This window comes from Sipha flava, unplaced genomic scaffold (assembly GCF_003268045.1).
Source record: "Sipha flava isolate LNK unplaced genomic scaffold, YSA_version1 330_pilon_pilon, whole genome shotgun sequence".
Lineage (NCBI taxonomy): Eukaryota > Metazoa > Arthropoda > Insecta > Hemiptera > Aphididae > Sipha > Sipha flava.
In genome coordinates, this window is record NW_020273020.1 from 14,763 (window position 1) to 40,762 (window position 26,000).

The 26,000-nt window shown below is 29.4% G+C and overlaps 1 protein-coding gene across 4 annotated transcripts in view; it reads right to left on the reverse strand.

Moving 5' to 3' along the window:
• Positions 1–6: 6 nt before the first annotated feature.
• Positions 7–26,000, reverse strand: part of LOC112687089 (gamma-aminobutyric acid type B receptor subunit 2) — a 466,487-nt gene continuing 440,493 nt past the window's right edge. For all 4 annotated transcript variants that reach the window (XM_025559630.1, XM_025559633.1, XM_025559632.1 and 1 more), the window contains 10 exons: positions 24,222–24,462; positions 15,836–15,958; positions 12,695–12,805; positions 12,301–12,525; positions 11,212–11,437; positions 10,977–11,088; positions 10,474–10,570; positions 7,277–7,544; positions 2,666–3,267; positions 7–122 (listed from right to left, as the gene is read on the reverse strand). In XM_025559630.1, the coding sequence (XP_025415415.1) occupies positions 2,744–3,267; positions 7,277–7,544; positions 10,474–10,570; positions 10,977–11,088; positions 11,212–11,437; positions 12,301–12,525; positions 12,695–12,805; positions 15,836–15,958; positions 24,222–24,462 (1,927 nt within the window). In that variant the 3' untranslated portion in view covers positions 7–122; positions 2,666–2,743. The remainder of the gene's footprint in view (positions 123–2,665; positions 3,268–7,276; positions 7,545–10,473; positions 10,571–10,976; positions 11,089–11,211; positions 11,438–12,300; positions 12,526–12,694; positions 12,806–15,835; positions 15,959–24,221; positions 24,463–26,000) is intronic.

Below are 26,000 nucleotides of genomic sequence, written 5' to 3' on the forward strand. Positions count from 1 at the left end.
TAATAATAATAATAATAATAATAATAATAATAATAATAATAATAATACGATTTAAACGGCCTCGAGCAAGTGTGGCGTTGGAACGTCATCGTTTCTTGGCCCCGTAAAGAATGATTTGTCTTCTGAAAATAATAAAATGCACAATAATAATAACTAACATAGAAGAAAGTATTTTATCGTTACCATAATTAGTACAAATACAAACAATAACGGATGAAACATTTATTATCAAGTCTCTCAGATATTGTGGCACAATTCATTATATTACATCCTAACCTTTTAATACGTAAAAATAATTTTAAAATGTTTTCATCCAATTATTTTTGACTAACTAGTAAGTTTGACAAACACGTTAACCATAACATAGAATATTAATGTTGATTTAGATTTACATTTAAATTGCAACACTGTCTTATGTGTACTATAAATTATGAACAATAACAAATTAAGAACACAAAAAATAAAAAATACGAATCCATTATATAAAAAAAGTAAAATAGTTCTGAAAATATAAACATGTTGAAACTCATACAATTTCGTAAGTGAAACTAAATTTATAACTTTCTCTTGTAGTTTTTCAAACATTTTATGGTAGTTGTGTTAACTGCTATAAAAATTGAGCTTGATTCGTTGTTCGGTTTTATATTTCAAGTTATCGTACATCAGTAAGACAACAGCTACCGAAAAATTGTTTTATATTTGAAAATAATCTTAATGGTTACTTCAAATGTACTCGTATTCTTAAGAATATGACGTTTATCTTCCTTTTGCACTGTACGAGTGAAAGATCTATTCTTTTTAACGATGTTATAGAAACCCACCCTTGATGTTATGAAATTTTAGCGATAATCCGATATTTTAAAGACATTTATAAATAAAGAATTTAATGATTAGTTTTTTATTTTAGTGATTAACAAATGATTTTTAAAACAAAAAAAAATCAAATACTGAAATTATGGTGCATCTAATGTGTTTGGTCAGAAAAACTTGAAAGAATATCCTAGACAATTGCTGTTGAATTTCTGCACATTTGCTTTCCTTTTTGTTCATTTATTTCTATGACGTTATCGGACGTCGAGAACTCTAGGTCTCTTCAGTCCTTCCAGTCTCACTCATATTCTACTCATTTAACGCGCCTTACTTAAGAGAAAATATACGATATCGTAGCAAAAGTTGTTACAGGATCTTCTGCTAAGAAAAATTAACGGAATATTATTAATCTCCTCAACCGTGTAGGGGACAAAAAATAATTTCCGTAGTTATATTTTATTTCATTTTTTAGTTTAGCCATGAAATCGATTTGGTAGTATCATATAAACCTTTTTTTTTTTATCTTATAATTGTCACATGTGTTGGAAATCATCTAACGATCATAATACTATTTAAACTCAATCAAAAATTGAGTTTGATGAAAATGATTGTCTTTAAAATGACATATCGAATAATTAAAACCTTTTCTCTTTCCCTCTTAACTTTTAAAGATTGGAATTGTTCAGACATTTGGTTTTGTCATTCTATTATAGTGCGAAACATCACAGAATTTTATATTTGTTTTCTAAATAATTATTAATCTGGTAGATTCATTGCGTGTCTGTCTATGTATGTAAATTTATTTTTTATGTAGAAAGTGTGCTTCTCGTCACTGCAATTCTCACTTGGAATAACATACCCTGAACCCCCTGATATATGTGTATTTTCTGGATTTTTTTTTTTCATTATAGCGTATACTTAATATAAATCGATTTAGTTTATATGTGCCTCATATACGGCATAAAGAAAGCGTTATCTTATACATGATGATCAATGTGAACTATTATGATATGATGAGTTTATAAATCAATAAGTATAGTGAAGATAGTGGATGCAATGATTATATTAAATAGCGATCACGTGGATATTAGAATACAGGTGTGTGATAAATATATCATAAATCGATCATAGGCGATTAGCTATATAGAATACATACTATTATAATCAATTCAAAGCTACACTTTTTTTTTCGGAAATCGAAGAAAAAATTTTTAATGAAATAGTTACGGAACATGCATACAGCAAACTATGGTGTATGACATGACATTTTCACTGAGGTTTTGCAGGATTACTATTTTGATGTAAACAGGGTTAACTGACATTTATAGTCATATTTTTCCTTTAGCAAACGTAAATAATTTAGAATTATTTTATATTAATACATTTTGTCAAAATATTTTGATTTTTGATTAAAAAATATTCCATTGCAAGTTAGTCGTATTGATATTATAAATAAATAATACAATTAAATAAAATAAATTTCGACCGAGCGGTTTTTTATAACAGTATACAATATTACTTTACGGAATGTAAAATATTACTAACTCTGTATGATAAAGATTGGTTTTCATGATGTCGGATCGAGTTATATGTTTGGAATTCAATGGTAAAATATAATGTTGAAAAGTTCATGAAACGTATGGCTCTGAAATAAGCGAAGTGATTAGATCTTTTTTTTTCTGATCGTTTTTTTTTCTTCGTCTCAACGGTATAGGATTGAAATGAATCACAAACCTTCTAATCGAAGGGGGTTTCCTATCGAAATTTCGCACAACTATTTTCGATCAATAAACGACCGGGAATCTGGGCGGCCGATTGAAAAACTTAAGGAGACACAAATGCGAGTGGTACCTACCGTCGTCGTGGTCGTAGTCGTCTCCGACCCTTCGGTGGTCACATCGTCTCGGTGTCCGAAACCTCGTCGTGACGCTGACTAGAGGTACTCGACAATGTCGCACTTGACCGCAATGTTGGGACACGACGCGATCGACGCCCGGTTGTGGTGCTGCTGCGTCTGCTGATGGGGATGATTCGAATTAGTGTGATGGGAATGGGGGTGGTGATGATGGTGATGGTGGTGGTGGTGCGACGAGGATGAGGAGTCGTGCGCCCGTCTCTCGGTCAGCAGTTTCTGGAAAATCGGCAGTATGGCCACGTCCAGTAGCTCGCCCTCGGACAGGGTGTTCACGCGGGACATGCTCGAGCCGCCGAGGGCGGGATGCGAACCGGCCGCGTTAGTGGGGGGCGAACCGCCGCTCGTTGAGCCACCCGAATCGCGCCGCCGTCCGTGGTAAACGTTCGGTGTGCTGTGCATGTGCGGCGCAGATGGACGTCTCAGACCGGGTCCGCGGTTCCGAGACGTCGACGAGGAACCTCCGCCGCCGCAAGATCCGCTTTTTTCCGACACCGAACGGTGCATAGAACTGGCGGTCGTGAGTGACGATGAACTATCATCCTCTGTGAACGGAGAAAATCAGTTTTAGAATAACGAAAATCAATATTATTACAACGGTTTGGTTTTTAGTGGAGCGTTTCTTTCGTTCCAGCGAAAACGACTGCCGCATCCGTATTAAACCACGAAACGTCATATGCACTTAATGTTCACTTGAATATCGATACGAGTCTCAAAGGGTGTCCCAAGTTCGCATAAATAACATTTAGGTAACCATGTGGGGATATGTTCAACCCCTAAATAGTTCATTTTTGACAATTTGCTTTCAAATTTCCAAATCGTTTCAGTATAGTAAACGAGGGGAGTTTTTGTTGTTTCAAAGATCGAATGAGCGAGCAATATCACAAGAGACTATTGATTCACCGGGGAAAGAAAAGCCCTCACGTTTTATCCGAACAAGATCTAAACCTAGACCCTTAACGATCTCATTAAAAAAAAAAAAAAAAAAAAAAAAAATGATTTTGAAGTAATACAAATTTTTTGTAATACATTTTTTAAATCACAAGAAGAAAGATCAAGTATAATTTTAAAAGTTTTAAAGTCATAGAGTACAGGCGTTGACGGATAAATTTATGAGGAATATTTTATCATGTAATAATATGTGGAAAAGTAAATAGAGAACTGATTAAATTGGTGAAATTACGTATCGAAAATATAGTAAGTATATTGATCTCCAAAAATGAATGGAGAAGTACAAAATTATAATATATAGAACTTGATACAATCATATAATAGCAAAATGTTTTCTGTTTAGATTAATTAGAAATAAAAAAAGTGGTATTTGTTTTAAACAAAAAATAAGTGAACTATAGGAATAGTCTATGAAATAATATTTAAAGAAATATGGTAAAAAAAGTGAAAGTTATGATGTGAAGTTAAGCAATGATTATATTTACATGAATTGTGTAACGGCTACTTACTTTATAAGTATTAAGAATTACAATATTAATACGGAGATCTTGAATATTTACAAAAATCAAATAACAATGAAGTTTTTTTTTATTAAAAAATGTTAATTTTAATTGTATTATTATTAAAATGTGTTTAAAAAAAACAATATACTTATAGAATTTAACTAATGCGGTGGCATTGATAAGGTTTTATTTTAGTTCTTTTTTTTTTTGATTTGGTCGAAAAAAAAAAGCAAAAGCGGTAATACAGTATTATGGGGCACTCGAACCAGCCGGTTCTACGACAAAATCACGCGGAACAGGGTAGTAGTAGTGTCACTACTCATTTAAATTACAATTGACCAAACAATTGACCAAACCCAACGGTAAATATTGTCATTGAACACAGTATGCATATGCGCGCACTATTGGTATTACATCCGTCCACATGTTTGAGTCGCAGCGAAACCAATCGTTAGTAAGACGACAATCGATTATTTCTGCAATAATAAGTATATTGTGACACGTGATGTATATATATACGATGGGCGTTTGAATTTTACAGTTCACGCTATTTAGCCAATAGACTAAAGTTTACTTCAGATAATGACATCGTTCTAGTTAATGCGTTCGTCGGTAAATAATGTCTGCAAATTACGTCGATTCGGTCATCAGGATAACGTTGACGTGATAATAAATTATTATACTCGTCGTTCCGTGTATCATTACGTAATGCGTGCACGTGTTCTTGTTATTCTCGAGTTGGAAGCCTGTTCAATGTTGTACTCGATATTTAAGTCGATTTTGCTAAAAACGGAAGTAAAATGTCATACAAATTACAAGATAAAAATAGAGACAGTAGAAGAGAGATAAATAGAAGGAAAGGACAGAAACAATTTAATCAGGACTTTTCTTCCAGAGATTACTTAAGATGAGGATGATATACATGTTGATGTTAATTTTTTTCCGTTTATTTTTAAAAATGGAATAAGGAAAAAATCTAGTATTTCCATGAAAGCCGGCTGAAGGCTAGAATTAGAGGGAAATTATAACGATTACGAGGGAACTGAAAGATGAGAAAATATTCAGTTACTATTATGATTGAATTCTGTATTATAGTATTTAAGATATCCTGTAATATCCGATTGGACGTACGTTAATTAGTATTTCGTACATAATATGTACTCGAATTTCGTAAAGCCTAATGATGTTTTGAGTTATAAATCGACCACCGTTGGGAAAATAATTAATCGGATTTACCCTCTTTTAATTCGGCATCCAGTGATTTAATTCTCACATTTCAACCCAAAACCGGCCAACTGTGGATGAAATACAATGTACGAAACTGTGGGCGTTTTATTTTACAACAATTATAATTAGTCACCACCACCCGTAGTAAACAAGAAAATAATTCCGGAATTCAGGTTAGGTTAGCGTCTAATATACGAGTACCTACTAATCTAAGACATCATTGTGCACAGCAGTGTTTTGAAGACTACACATCATTGTGTCCCGCGTTACTAAATATGATAACTGAATCGATTCCGACTTTTTTTCTCTAGGTGGCAATGAAGTACAAAAGATGTACGTAGTCTGTATCAAAATAAAACGCTTTAGTTCCACGACTATAGCTCATATCACAGTTGTTTTCTACTTGTTTTTTAATGCTTTAATCGACACATCGATTTGATCAGAATATTGCGCTTAAAAAATCGGAAAAAAACTATGTTAAGGGGGCTACAAACAGTACAAATAAACACGTAAACCATGCTTAAAGCCAGACAAAGTGTGGCACTTGGGTTGGACGGATATTAATTATGTTCATATATTTAAAATCTTCAACGTTTCAACTGAAGACGTATATACCTGCCAGTGCCTGGCGGTAACCTATTTTAGTACGCGGCCGGGATTAAATATTCCGTGGTGAGTAAAATAATATTGTAAATTTTAATATTTTTATTTTGATTATTCAATTATCCTGGTATCTTCTGTTGTTTTCAAGTCTATATAATACCGACAATTCTCCAAAAGATATGGTGATGTTTGTAATGAAAATTTGTAATTAAAGAGAAATTTATAACGTTGTTTTAATCAAAAATACTCGTATATATATTTTTTTCATTTTAACACCCAAACTCAAGTATTACGACAACAAATTTTTTAACACTTTTGACCTCATCCCCTCAATGTCAGTGTACGTCAGATAATGATTGACTTTTCTTTCTCCTATATCATTTCAACATTTTTCATAAAAACCCCTAAATTCTTTTATTCTTATTGATAAAATTGAATTTTTTCAGTTATCAAAATTAAGATAGTTATAAGAATAATAAAATGGCTCGTTTTCGATGCCACCGGTAATTAATCAGATTTTTCTTTTTTTCGCACGTCAATTCGAATTCTGATATCGATACGATGCTGATAAGAATTTTGAGATTTAATGCTATCTGTGATTTAGAATGCTACCAAACGACGCTTGTTCAATATGGTGCTAGATAATTGATAAATCGAGGGTCCGAATGTTTATCCCATTCTTTCGATAATTCGAATCTAAAGTTTTTTACCGTACCAATCGAACCAGGTGGTTTGAATTAATTTTGGACGTATAGTCTGGTTGGGAAAAGCTAACAGAATGATATGAACAACGTGCATGTACTTCGTTGCTGTCAAGACGTGAACCCCATAGGCCGGTTCGTCCGGTCGGCACGGATCTACAACTTTCCAGGCGCGTGCACACAAAGGTGAGGGGACTGGAGAGAATCGACTCATCCGGTATCTCAGGAAAACGTGCATTGGGACGGTTTATGGTGAGCAGTTTTCAACCGGGTCGCAGATGGCCACGGTCACGGGCGTCCAGAGGGGAGTTGGCAAGACGGGGCATTTGCTCTCCCCTGAAAAAAATTAATCGAACGGGTAATAATAAAGTTTGCAATCGAACAACTGCGAAGACTTTAGCTTTTATTTGATAACTACTAAAATGTGTACAATTCTAACATATTTTGTTGTTTGCTAAGAATACATTTTTTTTTAATATACTTTTTGATGTTCGATTTAATTATGCCACTGATAAATTTCCCGCGGTCGCCCCATGGCCACGGTTTCCGGGCAGCAACCAACCACTTACCGTCGTCGGTCGGCGAATCGACGTTATTGTTGAGCAAGCCTCTGGTTACGGGCGGCGGCGACCGGTTCGCGTGCCGTTGCGTTTGCGTCAGCCACAGTTCGTCCTGGTGCACGAACGTGGGTTGCTGGCACGTCCTCTTGGTCTGCGGCATCGACGGTCGCCGGTGCGCGCAACTCGCGGCCGACTGGTGTTGAGGAGTGGTCGTGGCCGCGGTCGCAGTTGGAGTCGCACCACTGCTGGACCGCCTTTGACCGCCGCCGCACGTCGACTGCGAACATTTATTTTTTATTATTAATTTTTATTCTTTTTTTTTTTTTAATCAAAGCGAATTTAATTCTACGAAAACCTATCGAAAAAGCCTACGAACGAACATCGATAAGGATTACAACTGCAGATACGGTGGTCGGTTAGGCGGTGCCCATCGCGAAAAGTTGATCGGGTAAACAACAGCGGGCCAGAGCAGGGTTTTAGTGGTCCGATGGATATGGCTGACCGAACATTTGAAAACGGTAAATCGGTATTGGTATTGGTATTGGCAGCGATTGTTATGATTGTAATATGCAGTGTTGGATCATAGAAAATGATATCATAAAAAAACTCAATCAACTGATCGATTTATGCTTAAGTTTTTCTAGGCGCCTAACATGATGCGTTAGCGTTGGACGCTATAGTATAGTTCGTTATCATGATCAAATGTTTTTGATAAATATTATTATAAGATCATTATGTATTATTTTATGGAATTAATTATAAATAAAGCTCAGGCCCAGACATGATTCCAAGCATTTTATTTTCAAATTGTAAATTAGTGTTGGCTGTTTTGAAACTGCAAGGATTTCACAAATACTGATACTTTAAAAATATTATTTACATCGTCAGTTCGAATTAAATTAGAATATAATTGTATGGTATGGTGTCCATACTTAAAAACTCAAATTCAATTATTAGATAATGTACAAAATCGTTTTCTGCGATTTATGTCTTTCAAATGCAACATTTATCGTGAACCCCACTCTCCATAAATGCATTATTAAATTGTACTGTTAAATTTATTCAACATTAGTAGTTTAAGTGATAGAAGAAAAATAAATTAATTTAAATATTTATTTAAACTATTAAACGGTAACAATGTTTGTCCTGAATTCTAATGCTTGTTCAATTTGAATTTTCCTTAGTGTAGAACTGGATCAAATACTATATTTTATGTATTTCTACAAAAAACCAATTATATATTAGCTTATCCTATTAATAGGATGATGACATTATCAAATGAAGCAAACATTGATTTATTAAGTTTTAATTCCATTAATACTTTTAATATAATCAAATTATATTGAAATTTTATGTTTATTTTATTACCCAATATTTATGCTTATGTTTAATTTTTACTATCATGTTATAACACTATTGTATTTTTATATATAAAAAAACTAAAGTGTGTTACTATATTGGATCTACGATTTTTTGAAATAATAAAAAAAAAAAAATTCTTATGTAAAAATCACACTCTGTTAAATATTAAATTCGGTACATTGGAAAAATGTTAAAATTAATTTTATTGAAAAAAACATGCCTTGCTTCACTCAGAATTTATAAGTTATAATCAATCGTCCTTGTGCATGGAAATAATTATTCGGTTGAGCTGCTTTAATTTTCAAACATCAAACGACGATGAAAGAAAATCGACTTGGTTTAAATTATTGAAGTTTGACTAATACGTAAAAGGGTTGTGTTAGAAAAATCATTGACATAATTGAAAAATGACGTGCAGTGAGAGCTAGCTGTGCCGGATTTCCGATGAGGTAAGATGAAACTCTTGGAGAAGATTTACTATAAAATAGCATCTACAGCGAAAACTTCAGATAGAAGTGGTTGCTCACAACTATATATCATCCCTTAGAGGGATCTTACATCAATAATATATACTATAGCTCTTCGTAAGTCTACGTGTTTTGCCCCAGAGGTTTGGAATATTTGACAAAATAGTATGAGTATAACAACATCAAAGTTTAACGTTATGCAAAAATCTGAGAAAATACTGCAGTAGTATACTCTGTGTGAAAACTAGTAGCAATATCCGTATTCTGCCTTCCATTGTGATTTGTGCATTTTAATTGTAACAATAGTTATTTTCTTAGAGCATTTTAGCACTGTTAAATACATAATCGCATGGTATCAAATATACAAATATAATATAATAAATTGGGCATGATTGTCGGTGTAAAGCGGGCGGATAATCATATAAATAATGGTTGTGTAATAAGAGTACATCCGTGTTACCGTGTTTTAAGAAATTATCACATCAATATTTCAACGGGTGATATAATAGGTATATTATTTTAAATTATAAGCTGTAGCTTATAAACATGTTACTCGTATATTCAATAACGTTAAATTATTATGTTACTACTATTTATTCACCCCTTTCCTTTTATATGACTCTTGTGTGCAGTTTATTGTCAAGTGACTGCAGATGTCGTCAAAATTGTTCATCGTTCAATTACTCTGTGGTTGCTCTTGGAAAACCGAAACTGGCGGTTTAATAGGAGGAGAGTTGGGAATGGTTGGGAAAGTCGATACACAGTAGGAGACATAACATCTTCGATCCGAGAAAATTATTTGAACCGATGTTGTACTCTAAATGCGTTTTTTCGATTCTGCTCATTCTTCCCATATAATTTACACCGCTGAGTCTCTGAAGTCTAGTCAAGCTGGAGTCAAAACGGTTTAGTAGGACACGACTGAATAAAATATGTTTCCATTACATGAATAACTGTAAAGTTTGCACCAGTAGACATAAGGTTTAATTATTTTTTACAACGGTTAAATTCTTGAGCGGAATGGACTTTTTGAACGTTCCAGGTCAAACGGGTCGATAAAGAGAATAATACTTTTTATTATTTTAACTCCATCCCCAACGTATACGTAATTGTTATTGTCGACAAGTTACTTTACTTTTCATTTAAAACAAAAACTCATATTATTTATTCTAGTCTCAACAATACTCTTAAAAAAAAAAAAAAAAAATTGGAACTAAATATATATGAACATAAAAAATAGGAAATTTAAATAAAAAAGATAAATGAAATACTTATTTCTATATTAATATTTTTTACGCTGTCCTTTTTAGAAATTATTAAATATTTAAAATATCGAACAAGATTTTAGCTTCAAGCATTATTTAATAATGTACTTACCCGTGTTGGAGACGGCGTAAAACGCGCAAGTTCGTCAGGCGATTTTGCCGGCTCAATGGATATTGATGGGATTCTGGCATGTCTCTGACACGTTTTTCTGAAATCATGAAATTATCATTGATGATATAATATGTTATAATATACCATTATAATTGTTACGAAGTATTGTTCAAATAATAATTTTTATCGTAAGTTTTTATTTGATTGTTTGAAATCAAATTTAGCCCAATTCGGATTTTGTTTCCAACATTATTAATAACTTAATAGAAATTTCGTGGAACGAAGACAAAAAGTAATTTTCACTTAAATATTATCTGCTGCGAATTATTAATATTTTTATCTCGCATTTGTCAGACGAAATGTTATTCTACATAAGTACAATCTGTACTGAATCGTATAAAAAGGAAAATCTAAACTAGTATCTATTTAGAACCACTAAAACGCAAAAACGAATCGTGGCAGTGTTGATCGTAAATAATAATAGTAATAATAATATTAATTACTTTTCCGGAGAAAACTGTTCAGGCACGACGACTTCGATAACGCCGTTGGATTCTTCTTCTTGTATCACGTCGACTTTGGTTTGTTTTTCTTCGGCCATAATTTTTTTCTGCTCTGTAATCATGATATTTAAGTATAAATCAATCACGCGTAACCCAGAAAATTTCTACAAATGTTGAAAGAAATTCTAATGAACTGTTTTTATTACAACATAATCTAAGACCCGCTAACACTAACTCAATTCTGACTGCTTAAGAGCCCGGAATGTATCGATTTTTAAAACCATCGCGTCGATTTCTCTGTCCACGTCCAGTAGTTGCTGCCTGTACTGCTGGTTTTTGTTCTTTTGCGCACGAATCTGTTCTTCCGTATCGCAAACGTCCTTGTATGTCTTGGACATTGGCCTCAGAGTCGCTCGTATTCGTTTATCTACTCCCTGTGGATTTCTTTTTAACTCTACGATCTGTAAACAAGTATACATTTATATAAATGTTTCAAGTACATTTCTTTAGCGTATTATCTCCAATAAAGTAAATGTGCTTCGAGTTTGACATCTAGCAATAATTAATAGTATATTAATTGATAAAGAATTTAAGTTGTTAAAATTAAAATAAAAAAAACAAAACAGAAGAATTACCAAAAATGCATACTAATTTTACAGATTTTTATTGAAAATAGTAAAGTTTTTAATTAATATAGATACTTAAATAAAGTTATAAAATCAATTCAACTAAAAATAATTAAATTTTTAATTTGTTATAATTGTGAAACTCAAGACAAATCAATATAGTTCTTATTATATTTTGTTTTGAAATCAATCTTGTGCGTAAAATACAAGTACGTGAAAACAAAATATCCTCTGTGAATAAATTGTTATTATAATAAATGTCAAGGTGTATAATTTCGATACAAACATCGATGTTTTTAGATATTTGGTCATAAAAAATTATTAATTTTTGAGCTCCGGTAAAATGGTAATATTTTTTTTTTTAAAGCGGTTATCTTAAATAATACGTATTTATATTTATATATAGGGCGTTAGGTACGTAATAGTTCGCAGAAGTAAGTATATATTAACGGAAATAAGCAATGGAAAATCGATAATTAATCAATCTAAAAGGATTACAATATTGATGTTACGATGTTTATACAACGAAATCAAATATGCACTCAAGAAGTTTCTATGTAAAATTCCTCTATAATTTAAATTATTTTTAAAACGAGTCATTATTAAATTTTTGTAAGGGTATTTCTGGGAGTTATAAACGATTAAAATTTCACATAAAAAAAAATTTCATAAAATTAACACATACAGGGTTAACTCACTTTTGGTATAAACACCAAGAAAAGCGTGGCGGTTGAACAGAACAATATAAACACTGATATGATAATGAAGGACGCGTCCTGTTGATCGCTCAAGACGAAGGAGATAGCTGCACCAGCAACGCACATCAGTACAACGTTATATACGCTCATACCCACGTATTTTGAGTCGTTTAACGCAGGTATGCTCACGTGTCGGGTTTCCCAAGCTAGGAAAGCTCCAAATACCTTAAAGCAGAAGGAAAAATAATAATAAAAAAACACGTAACGAATTTCTTTACTGAACGCCATGTAATAATGCCAAGCGTTCACAGTGCATTTATGTTCTATCCCTTTCTTTCTCTCTCTTACTATGTTTATTCATTTTTTCACCTTAAAAAATGAAACGTATACGTACCATTAGTGATCCCTTGTAGACGTATATGATAGCGAGGAACACGGTCATGTGATCACTTTGACAGTACTCGTTACACGGGATGATCACTATATCATCGTTGTGCGGGTGTGGCTGTGAACACAATTGGATGTAATACAACAACGCAATATTTCATAATTTATTATTATTTAATTTAAAACTTTAAAATTTCTCTCTCTGTCTTAAATTTTGAATGATTTTATTTATTTTAAATGCTCATCCATGTTTATATACGTCACACATGTATCATGCTATTACATATACATGTGTATGTGTGTGTGTGTGTGTGTGTGTGTGTGTGTGTGTGTGTATGTTCGCGTGTTAAAGTTAAATTATTGAATCAGTCAGTTTATGAAATAACCAGGCAATTTAAGCAAATACAAAAACGAGAAGGAAATTATACTTATATTTTAACTAGTTTAAGTTTTAGTACTCTTCTTTTAGTTTAAAATTACCACAAGTTTAAATATCTGACTGAAATTGATCGGGGCTTTTGGGTTAAGTGTAAATGTAATAAAATATGAATAAAAAAGTATTCATTTATTGAAGAAACTGTGAACTATGTTACTAAGAATGTCATAATTACTTCGTATTCACAGATAAATAATAAAAGTTTTAAACTTATATTAGTAATATGATTGTTAATATTAATCTTAGTAATAAAATATATTTATAATATTAACAAACAACGTGAATTGTATTAAAGTATAGGTTTTCATTTTCATTTGGTATTTTATATTATACTTTAAAGGTAATCAAATTTAAACTACATATAATAACACAAATAACAAATGTGGAGTTAATAAAATAGTACTAGTGAAAAGTATGTTTACAACAGTATTTTCTTGTATTTCATTATATATTTAAACCAAATTTTGTAGGCTATTCATGAATCATCAAATTATTTTGTAAAACAACATTATTTAACATTTTAAAAGTTTTAACTGTCATATATTCATGTATATATATAATTTATCATAAATAACACAAAAAAAAAAAAACTAAAAAGTAATAATTTATGCTGTATAGAAAAAATGTGTCACATGAATGTGTGAAGTTGCGTGTTATCATTAATATTTTATTCGTAAATGCACTAGCGTAAGTCAGGACTCGTTGTTCTCCTTCAACCCCTAAATAATTAGATCAAGAATGACCACGAAAGACAAAACATTTTGGAAAAATTGTCCAGTGAAAATGCTGGTATATAATTCGCGGCACAATACAATTTATAATATTCAAGATTCTGTACCCCGAAGCTCACAACGAAGTACAAAAATGTTTCTGCCAAAGTAGAACCAACAGAGTGTACTTTTAATTTTAAAACATGTACAAAGGATTCATCTACAACTTTTTGTTTTTGTTGTTGTTCCTCATTGCTTTAAAAATTATATTTTGTTTACTTTTATTTTTTTTTCATCAACTGTTATTTTACACATATACAACGTTGTGTTTTTATTGTTAAATTTTTTCCAGAAACGATTTTTTATACCTTATTATAAAAGTACCTTTTAGTTATGATTAAAAACAAAAGAACAAAGGAAAACTAACGAAATAACAAACAAAATAGTAATTTGCACTTTGTTTTAATTCTAAAACTATAAGTATCAATTATTAATTTTGAGTATGTTCTAATACTCGTATATTTACTATTTAATATTTAATTTACTATATTTACTATTTAATATTAATTGTATCAATATTTTAAGTAAAAGTAAAAATTGAATTAAACTTGAATCTATCGTCAGAGTTTTCATGGAGGCTTCCAAAAATTATCTTAAGTTTGTTGGAATTTTAGATTGATGTTATTTTGTTTGCAATAATATTTTAAGCTATTTTTAAATTTATTTATATATTTTGATATTATTTCAACCGTGTTTTGTTGTGAGAAAAAATATAAAAACAGTAAGTGTATAAATAATTTGTAAGATTGTCAAATAATAGCAGTGAGATGATTTCTATATTTTTACATTCATATTATTATATTGCAATAAATGTTTAAAAGAAATGTTTTCAACGTTTCACGCCATTCAATTTTGATTTCATACAATTATATCATTACGTATGTTAAATTCATTAAGAACAACTAATAGTTATTATTCGAATAAGGTGATTTTTGTGGGTCTGATATGTTTGTTCGACACTCGAATGCCCGGCACTTCAATTGCCCGAATCTATTTGCCCGAGGACTGACAATATATTTTACATACTTTTACTGTACTTAATACTGATATACAATATTTTATTATTATTTCATTAATACCATTTCATTATTTTATTATTATTATTATTTATTAATATACAATATAAGTATACAATAATTAAAAAAAAAATTTAAATCAGACGAATATTTTATCGGGCGTCCACTGTTTGGGTGAATCGACCTAAAATTTAGTCTGTTTGGGTGAGGATTATTTAACTAAAAATACCGTTTGGATGGAATAAAAATACTTATAATATACACTCAATAATTAATTAAACAAAATTATATTAAATATAAATAATTAATTATAAGTTATATTTAAAAAAAAAAAATATTGATATAGATAGTTAGTAATCTACAGTCAAAAAATTAAAATAATTAAATTAAATTACAGATAATATAATTATTAGTAATTTTTAAAGCAATCTATTGGCCTGGTATTTTAAACCTAAACATTTTATGTATTCTAATTGGTTAATATCACCTCTTTTATAAATAACATAATAGGTATAATATTTTATTGACATTTTTAATAATTTTTGACACATATTTATTTCTAATATAATTTGAGGTCGTCGGGTAAGTGTAGTGTCGGGCAAATGGTATCGGGCAATTAAGGTGTCGGGCAAATGTACTGATCCCGTTTTTCGTGGAGGAGCCATTTTAGGAGCCTATTATTAAATTTTATTTCTTCACAGTCATCTGGTAGGTATTTATTTCATTAGCCCACAGAATAATTACTAAATGCGGCGGTGAGTACACATAGTTATTATTATTATGATTAAAGCGAATAGAATCTCCTCCGAATATTGCTTCGAGGGTTCGGTGTTAGGAAGGACAACACTGCGGTCGTGGTGTGCGTCGACGGCGCGGGTATATATGTACTTTGATACTCGTCGCTGCGCTTCGGGTCTTATACTCACGTATGATTCCATTTGTTTAGTTTCCCTGTAAAATGGATCTGAAAACTGCCACGTGAACATTATTCCCAAGTCGATGCATAACAATATGCCCACCATGAGAAAGAGTTGCGTGTCTTTTACGATCTGTAACATTAAAATCAAATGTAAAAATACAAGGAATACTGTTATTTTATACGTTAAAAACACGCACGTGCGCCCTATGATATCCGCATGCATATTTCTTATTAAAATAATGGTAATATTATCCTTGTTTATCGTCGAACGCGATTTGTGGTCATGGATCGTTTGCGTACATCGACCACAGGTAGCGGTTCACCAAATTAAATGTTCATATAAAGACGAGTTCGCTCGTTTATATTCAAATTGAACCACGAGTTTGCTATTAGTGTATATTCGGTTACTTCGGTTTTAGTAAAGTACTAAACTTATGTTTTTCTTGTATCCCTAAATGTGGTTTTTTAATCAACTATTTGAATACTTAAATACAAGTATGTCCAGCAGTGAAAAAGATGATGTTTTATTAGCAGCCACTAGTAAAATTGTTATGAAGTACAAAAAAAAAAAAATCACACGTCAATCATGGAAGACAAAATTCAAACATAATCCAGTCGAATAGTCAGTGGGAGCCACATATTAAGGAATGTGGCAACAGATGATATTGGAAGTATTAACAATTTCCCAAGATTAACCCTTGAAATGTATATTAAAATTATAGATTTAGTAAAATCTATAATTGAAAAAAAGACAAAACTACAAAAATTTGTTTACAATGGTATCGACTGTTTATTTCCACAAAAATAACTCATTTTTTCCTAACTTATATCCCACAATATCGGTCTTTCACGATACTAATCAATTAATTTTAACGACATATTTACTGTCCGCTCAATGATACAAAAAATAATAAGCACACTACAAGACAATTAAGAATTATAAGTTATTTAATTGACAACAATGAATAATTAAGTTAACTAGTGATATCCACGAATGCGTACAAACGAAGATAAACGACTAAATTACTAACAAATTTGTTTACTTTATCGCTGGCCAATCGATTCTATGCGAAGACGAACGAACGTATTCGTTCGTGTTCGGTATCACATCCAAATATAATAATGTGTTAGAATTTTTATCTCCGAATTCCCGTTCTTTCGCTTTCGACTCTATAGTGTGGATATTAATACGATTATATATTTCTAGCTGACCCTGCCCAGCCTTTGCCCTTGACTTAATGTCCGAGGATTCACCCCCTTTGAAGCTTCATTAAATGTCAGCATTAAGCTACTAAGCTACATATATTTTTAATACAGCTATTTGGGTTATTTTGATCGGATACAAAACATACCCGAGGTGTTCTACTATGCTAAAAAAATAATTAAATTTTTTGTTTGTTTTTATTTGTAGGAAAAAAAGGAAATTATTAAACTATTAAATAATATTTAATATTATTTAAATTAAATAAAACTAATTAAATACTTTTTAATAAGTTATATTAAATAAAAAGTTCATCCAAAGCCAAAATGCAATTGTTTAAAATAAAATGGCGGATCGGTTGAAATCATTAAAAATTGTGGTAGCGGTACATTTTTTCCTTTACATTTGCTGCTGATGATTATGGCTTATGGCTTATGGCTTCGATTGAATTCGACGATTGTTTTTTAATATTAGTGAAGTAGTTCTTATAATGTAAGTGGTTCTGGTAATACCAAAAGTTGAATAAACTAGAGGACATATAAAGTAGGTTTTTTCTCATGAAGTTGATGTATTTGAGGCTTAATTATTGTTGATTTACATTATAGTTAGTACCTAATATTGTGATACAATAGCTAAGAATGTCAAAGAGAAACTGATTAATTAATTATTTTATATGTTTTATTTAAAAAAATGCTGTATTACTACCTACCTATTTAATAATGAAGACTGTCCAAGAGAGACTGATTTATTAAAGATATATATATACATTTTATACCTATTGTTATGTATACCTACCAATTGTTTTACAAATTATACAATAAAGTTTATTTTGATTTAAAGAAAAACGTGTGGACATTTTATGCAATAAATTATAAACTACTCGACCAAATTTTATGTGGAACGAGATTGACTGGTATACATGCAGTATCATAAATTTAAAAATGGGGGAATCAAAGTGACTCCATATATGGTTTAAGTATATAACCATGGTTTATAAATAAATTATATTTAAAAAACTACTTACATTTTTTAAAATATTATCTAACCTTATCATAAAAAAAAGTACAATTTGAAGTAACGACACCATTTTCAATTTTTTATTTATTAGTATACAAGATTTATGAGTAATAATGTGTAAAAAAAGTTCTAAAAATGATCAAAGTTATCCCAAACTACGGTAACAAATGTTGTTTTATTGCATAATTTTGAGGGATCTAAGTTTTGAATGAGTATTAACGGTGAATCAACTTTTGAAGTTAGAATGTGTGATAGCATTCCAAATAGTACCAAAAAGTTAAGAAACTGTAATGGACAGTTGACAGCTTGTTCTTTGTCTATAACTATGTCAATCGAATTGTATTTGACAACTTAACGACATATCTTCAATTGAATTTCATGGTTTATTTTGTTGACGTTATTATTCTTCAGAGCCAAAATTGCTCATTCGTAATGCAAATTATGATATTTGAAATTGTTTTTAACATCGGGAAAAACATTCTGTTCACCATTCTGATTTGATAACTGCATTTGGCAAATGTTTGGCGCAAAATATATTTCAAGTGAAGTTTGATTAAACTGAAGTTTTAAATGCACTCGCATATTTGTTGACAATGTAAGTTCCTCTACATGTCTCTAATGATATAACGTTTTCAAATATGCATTTAGTTCATCGATTGTTGTTGAACTTGGAATTATTGGAAAAGTTTTTCGAAAATAAGGAAACAATAGAGCTCACCTTACTTATATATGTATTTGTTTAGCCTTTTTTGGTGTCATTAGAAAATTTAAATATTTAAAAACAAAAATTTTCAAATTTTCAAAATTCAAGAAAATTATTTAAGTAGGAAAAGCCGAAAATCAACTTCGTGAATAAACCAAGTGTACCCAATGCAATATTTTAGTGGTTTAAAATCATTTTCATATTATTTCTTTTCTAATGAAACCAGTTGAGGCACGTCAATTGTATCGTTTCAAAGTTTATAACGGACATAGATAAAAAGAATTTTTGTGTTTTATAGATGTAGATTATATATATTATTAATACGAGCGTATACCGCACATCCTACATACCTCGTAGTACGTGTACCTATATAATTATATTTTATAAGCGAGTGTTTATTTACTCCACATGTTCGGGGTGCAATCCAGACAAGTTAGAAAAAAATTTCCCTTGAAATCATTCTCCTTCCCTCTAAGTTAGATAGTTCATTCCTGTAGACAAATGTTACCTTGTACGGATTTCTTCTGGTTTTTAAATGTATTTAGTTGTTATCATCCCACCGCAATGTCACGCGCGCATATAAGGGTTTAATTTCTCTCACCATCATCGCCGAGTAATTTTTGTGACCCTTTCTACGGTTCAGCCAGGAATTATTTTCGTGCACAAATGTTATTTCGGTTGTAATTTGAATCGCTGTAATCAATTTTATTATACATTTTGTGAACTCTATTGGTTTTCAGTACCTAAGCAATCAGTTAATGTGTTTGTATGTCAGTATTATTTAGGATGGGAGAGGGTGTACTGTACTTGTCACGTGTGTTGTGTTTTATTATGTTCGTTCTTAAATTTTGACACATAAACCTAAATTAAAATGTACTAAAAATATCGAACCTAATGAAATTCATTAAAATCGTAGAAAAGTAATTAATTTAAAATAATATCTAAATATATCACTGTATCATTTCTAACACTGTTACGAATAAATTAAAAAATATCTTAAAAAAAGACATATACAAATGTTAAAATACAGCGATACGCTTTTGTATAGTTGTTACCTACTAATAATACTATTAATTGATTGAAAAAAATCAATCCCTGTTATCATTGAAAACATATTGAATTCTGATTTCCAACAGGGTCAAGTGGTTTAAATGTGTACATAAAGGTACGGTAATATTATGAAGGGGTTAGTATAAAAAAATATGGCAGGTATTTCTTTGAATAAAACATAAGTATATAATACTCAAAGCAGTGAGTTCGAAATTGAAAACAGAACATACAATTAGCACGGACGCTATAGTCTCGGTAAATGAACTTGAACTTTTAAATAAAATTTTAATTACTAGAACCTATTAATGAACACACATTTAAAAACGAGTTTCATGTAGAGAAAATCTTTTATAATTACAATTGCTAAGCAAATAAATCATAAAATGTAATATGAGGAACTTATTTTATAAAGCAAACCGAAAAAAAAACTAAAAACTTAAGATAACTTATATTTAAGTGTAAATCAGTGGGATAAAGATACAAAAATTGGCCATATCAATTGATTTAAAGTCTTAGGACTTAAAATAAAAAAAAAAAAAAATTAAAAAAAATGTGTGGTATTTTGATAACCAATCAATTGTTAAGACAATTTCTAGTTATGGTAAATAATTATCGATATCGTTAATTTGACGATAATGTGGTCATTGGTAGAAGAGAATTTTCGTTTTAATTTATAATATCACTTTGTTTTATATAGTGTTTAAGTTAATTACATTTTTTTTTTAATCGGTTTCGGCTACAAGGCTCTTAGTTCAGACCCGTATGCATAAGTGGCACGGTAAAAAAGCCCCCCTTGACCTAATATTTGCTTTACCAATAAGTATTAAATGTGCATGTGTACTATGTAGTGGTATTTTATGCAAAATATTGTTTTTTTCTAATTTCCTTCTGAAATTTGATTCAAATTGGTAATAAGTAGAGCGCGGATTTCTATGCAATCGCAAATTTTTTTCCTTTCAATATTTTTGGATTTTTGTCAGTTATTTCCACGAATCATCATAATTTGAAGCTAATGGTGAATTTTTTTTTTGCATATTTCTGCATATTTAGAGGTTATTGCATATTTTTGCATATTTTGGCAAAATTCAAAATTTATTGCATATTGAAGTGAAAATTTAAAAAAAAAATGTATAAAATAATATTTTGTTAGTAGAAAAATTAAAAATAAATTTCATAGTCGATAAATAATAATTTATATATATATATATTTAGTTATAAAATAAATAATCGATAACGACGTAAACTTAATCGCTTTTGCTGTGTCAGTCGATTATCGACATACCACTTGCTTCAAATATACCCCAATAACTTCGGTTGACATCAAATGTTCGTTTTCAGTCTTTAAAAATATGTTAACCGATAAACGACATAACTTCACAGAAGATAAACTTTAAATGTATATGATTATTTATTTTATTAATAAATAAAATTTTAAAAATAAATTAAGTTCAGAAAATTTTTTTGTATTAAATATTTAAGTAATTAATTTTTATAAGTTGAATTATAAATTTTAAATAAATAAAAAATTCTTGCATATTTTTTGCATATTTTCATAATTTTGACTGCATATTTTTTGTATATTTTCATGATTTTTACTGCATATTATATGGTATATTTTGATACTTTTAAGTGCATACAAATCCGCGCTCTAGTAATAAGATTATGTTTGTCAAAAGTATTGAAAAAGTGAACAATAATAATTTTTTATTCAGTATTATCAATGAAATTATAATAACAAACACCAAAACTTGATCTAGAATGACTCGCTATTATTTTATAAGTAATATAACTTTACATATAATTTATATAATTTACATATCTACTTAGTGCATTAAGAGAGTTGCTTTCAAAAATCATTTTTTTTGTTTGGTTTAATATAATTTAAATGTATTAGGTTTTATTAAAGGTATTAGGTACCATTGATACACCAATAATTAGGCAGTTAAATTAATTATTATTTTTATTCAAATAAAAATTATTTTACTTTAAGATTTTAATTATATGTCTAAACTAATAACCATGTTACTATAAATAATATTGGAAAATTAAAAAAAAAAAAAAAAATTGAACCAGTTTTTAATAACCATTTACGTGAACCACTTTTTTGGATAATAGTGATTATTTTAAATTTAATGTTTGAAAATCATATTAAATTTGTACATATTTATAATAACTGAAATTTTTAAATACAGCAGGTACATTTATCAGGCAAGTATTATATTTATTTCTTTATTAACAAATTAACAAAGTTTTAATGTAAAACAAAGTTTTCTGACTTGAAATATTTGTTCAAAATTATGTATTTTAATTATATGTAAAACACAATGAGTGTTCTTATGAAAAGTTTTTAATGAATACGATGAATCAATTATTACATGATACTTTTCTTTTGTTCGAGTAAATTATATTATTCAGGATTCCATTATGAAATTCTGATGTTCATACCGCCATCAAGTTCAAATGTTGCGTAATTTAAAATAAACCATTTAATAATGGTTTTAGAACTTATTAGTTGAGCTAATTTTTAATCAAGCAGTCATCAATAACTTTATGATTAAATTGATTATTTAAAAATAATCCAAAACTTACATAAAATATGTGTCACTATGCTATTAAGTGTATAAATTCCTTCGATTAAGTGGAACGTTAATGTTATAATAATTTTCAGATACGATATTTAAATGAGTATTTTTCCTTAATCAATAGTAATTATTCAGATCCATTTTACCATATTTATTATATAAAAAAGCTTTGGCTAGGTTAGGTTAGATTAGGTTAGTTCAAACTCATTGTTCGAATGTGACTCCATATTCGGGTGATAAGATTAATTGATAGGAATGAGTTAATGATATAACTGTATTGGTGTTTTAAATTTTAAACAAATGTATAATGGTTTTTGAAAAACACTATTTTATAGTTAAATCAAATATTGGTAATAGATATGTTGAACTATAAATGTTACAAATTTTTGAAAAAAAAAGACATTTTCAATTTGAGAAAATTAAAAATTTCAAATGCCTAAAAATACCATGCATATTATTAAAATATTATTAAAATACTAATATGAATACTTAATAAATGTTTCGAGTCGCTTGGTTGATATTTATAGGATAATAGTAAAATATCAAATATCGCGTAAAATCAAAATTTGTTGAAATACTGAATTTCATCAAGTTTTATTTTCTAATGCTTATAAAACATTTTTGAATTTTTCTAGTTTAATATTTATTTTTACTACAATGAAAATCTTTTGAGAAATCTTGTAATTTATTGTTAAGTTTTAAGGATACAAATTGGAAGTTTTATGAGTATTTAAAATAGTATTCGATTTTCGTGATTTTTTTAGTATTGTCAAAGTATAATATTTAAACGCTTGTACCATTTTTTTTTTTATTAATAGATAATATATATGTATGCATAAGGAATTTTTTATTATATTTTCAAAATATTTTCGAATAATTATAAAAATTTTCTAAGGAAAATACGTTTTTGACTCTCTATATAATAGTTTAAAAAAGTTTTTGAACATTATACCATCTTTATTGGATGGTATTTACATAAACTTTTAATTAATATTTAAAGTTTATGTAATTATTATGTTTAAAGTTGTAATGAAAACAAAAATTCAAATTTGGCGAAAATTGATTTGACTAATCTAATGTCGTTAATGTATTATTTTTTTTTATAACTTTTCGTCAATTTTTTCGGTATTATTAAAATAATTGTTAAAAAACTCGTAAAATGTATCCCTTCGAAATATTAACTATTTTATTTCAGAAATGTCTAATGATTTTAATTATTTGAGTAATATTTCTGGCTGAAATCGTAAACATATATATATATATATAAAAAATATGATAAAACAACAAACAGATATGACTAGAATCTAAAAAATGTATACGAATCATGTAACTAAAATCTAGAGATCCGTATATTTTTTATATTATGATTTAACTTTTTGTATGATCGTTAACTTTGAAACGTGTACTGGAGCTAAAACAACGAAGGCAAGATAATTAGATCTGGAAGTCTTGATACTTTTACTGACTTTTTGTGCATCAGTGGTTATTTAATATTTCAATTCAATTTCACTCATGAATATTTGAACTCGAATTTCGCCAATAGTCTATGTTTGCTATTATTTTTTAAAAGAAGATCAATGATTTTTTTAAATTTTCTCTCGAATTTTCAACCGTGGACATAGGACATCATGTATTCAATATCGTTGTCCTTTTTTATTTATTTTCTTTTTAATGTCTTTTTTATAACGAAATGATACGGATCTTTTTTTTTTGATTGTTTTAATTCGTGGTAACGTCTAGTTGCATTACCATATCGTATTGACTTGATTTCCGTTAATAATTAATAGTCATAAAACGTAGCAAATGGTCACCGAAAGAAGGAGTTAACCTCTGAGCTTACCTTTTTGTTGATTGTGATATCCGTGAATATGGAGTGCACCCTCCAAGTTTTCGAGAACATAGCGCCGAACGCTAACGAAAACCCGGCCATTAGCAACCACGCTCGTGCAGCGCATATGTACGGAAACATGTTAACGCTAGTCATCTGACTGTTGAGGCCCAGAAATATGACACTGCTGTACGTCAACATGCAGCCGATGATAATTAAATTATTCAGATGTGGACTGGACATTTTTATGTATCTGAAACACGCGATAATCGCTTAGCTGTATTACAATGACGCATTTCAGTTCAATTCGTATTCAGTACCGTGTTAAGTTATACTAACCCACCCCATCTATTTTCTTTCACGTCAATAATGGTGAAACTACGAAACCGGTGATGTAACTAATTCTAGGGTAACTGCTCAAATATAACGTTCAAATATTAAAGCATGGTAAAACAATAAATAAATAATAAATGAATCCACTGTTGTGGACGAATCAACTAAATTGTTATTAAAAATCAATTATTTTAGTTGTACGTACAAATTGTGAATTGAAAAAAATATTATAAATATTATTACTAAGTACCTTAATCAATATCCGAGAAATCATTATTGGCTAATAAACTTAAGTTGACGTCGATCACCTGAAGTGCAATATTAACTTTAACGATTTCCGTCAATTTGAATTTTGAAAAACACAATCATATACCATTTATTGTTATACATATATTATACGTTTGTTCTAAACAAATTTAGTGAAAAAATAAATTAATTCTACTTTAAATGAGATATAATTTATAAATATTAGGTAAGTTTTTTTTTCTCATAATTTACTTTATTTGAAAATCACTGTTTCAAAAACTCCTACCTCATAAACATTGTTTCCAAATAAAGTTCATAATTTACCCATACACAACGATTAAAATATTCTGTGATGTTAAATTTTTATTATAATATTATGTAATTATTAAGTATCATATGATCCATCGTAGTGTTTATGGTTTTAAGTACCATATGATCTTAAAACTATAAACACTACGTAATCATTGGTTTCAATAGTTTAAATGTATGCTAAATATACAAGTTGTTTAAATTAAAATAAATATAAGTATAACTATATTCAGAATGATGAAATTTCATAAATTGTGAGTTATGTCTTAATAAGTTTCAAGAATTTTCATTAGTTAAACATGATTTATTGTATCAGATATAATTAAATAAATGATTTAGTAAAAGGTGTCTATATAAACTCTCAAGATTTATATTTTTTTCTTTCATGGAATAAATATAAGAAAAATAAATTTATTATCCAATGATTTGAGAATGTTTTACATTCTTTTTTTTTTTATATCTTACATATTTATAAGTACACAAATTATTTAAAATTCGTCCCATAAACAACTTATAAAGGGATGCCAATAGTGTTAGTATAAATTTTATAGGCAATTTAACCTTTGCCGTTCCTCTAACGGGGTCACTGCATTGTTAGTGGTAATTGTTTCTCAGTGTTTTTATCTACATCATTTCAAAATACCCAATTACAGCTTTACAACAAAAAATACGGAGTTATGAATATTTATAATTCCTACTGTATTCAATTAATTTAAATGGACTAATTAATTGAAACGGTGTAAAAATGTTAAACAATAAACTTTTCAACATCTTATTGGAATGGAAGAAATTATTTGATTTAATTAAAATATATAACATATGTTTTATTACATTAATTAAAATACAAATATAAAATCGAATTTATGTCCAAGGTTTTATATTATTTTTATCATGATATCTCAT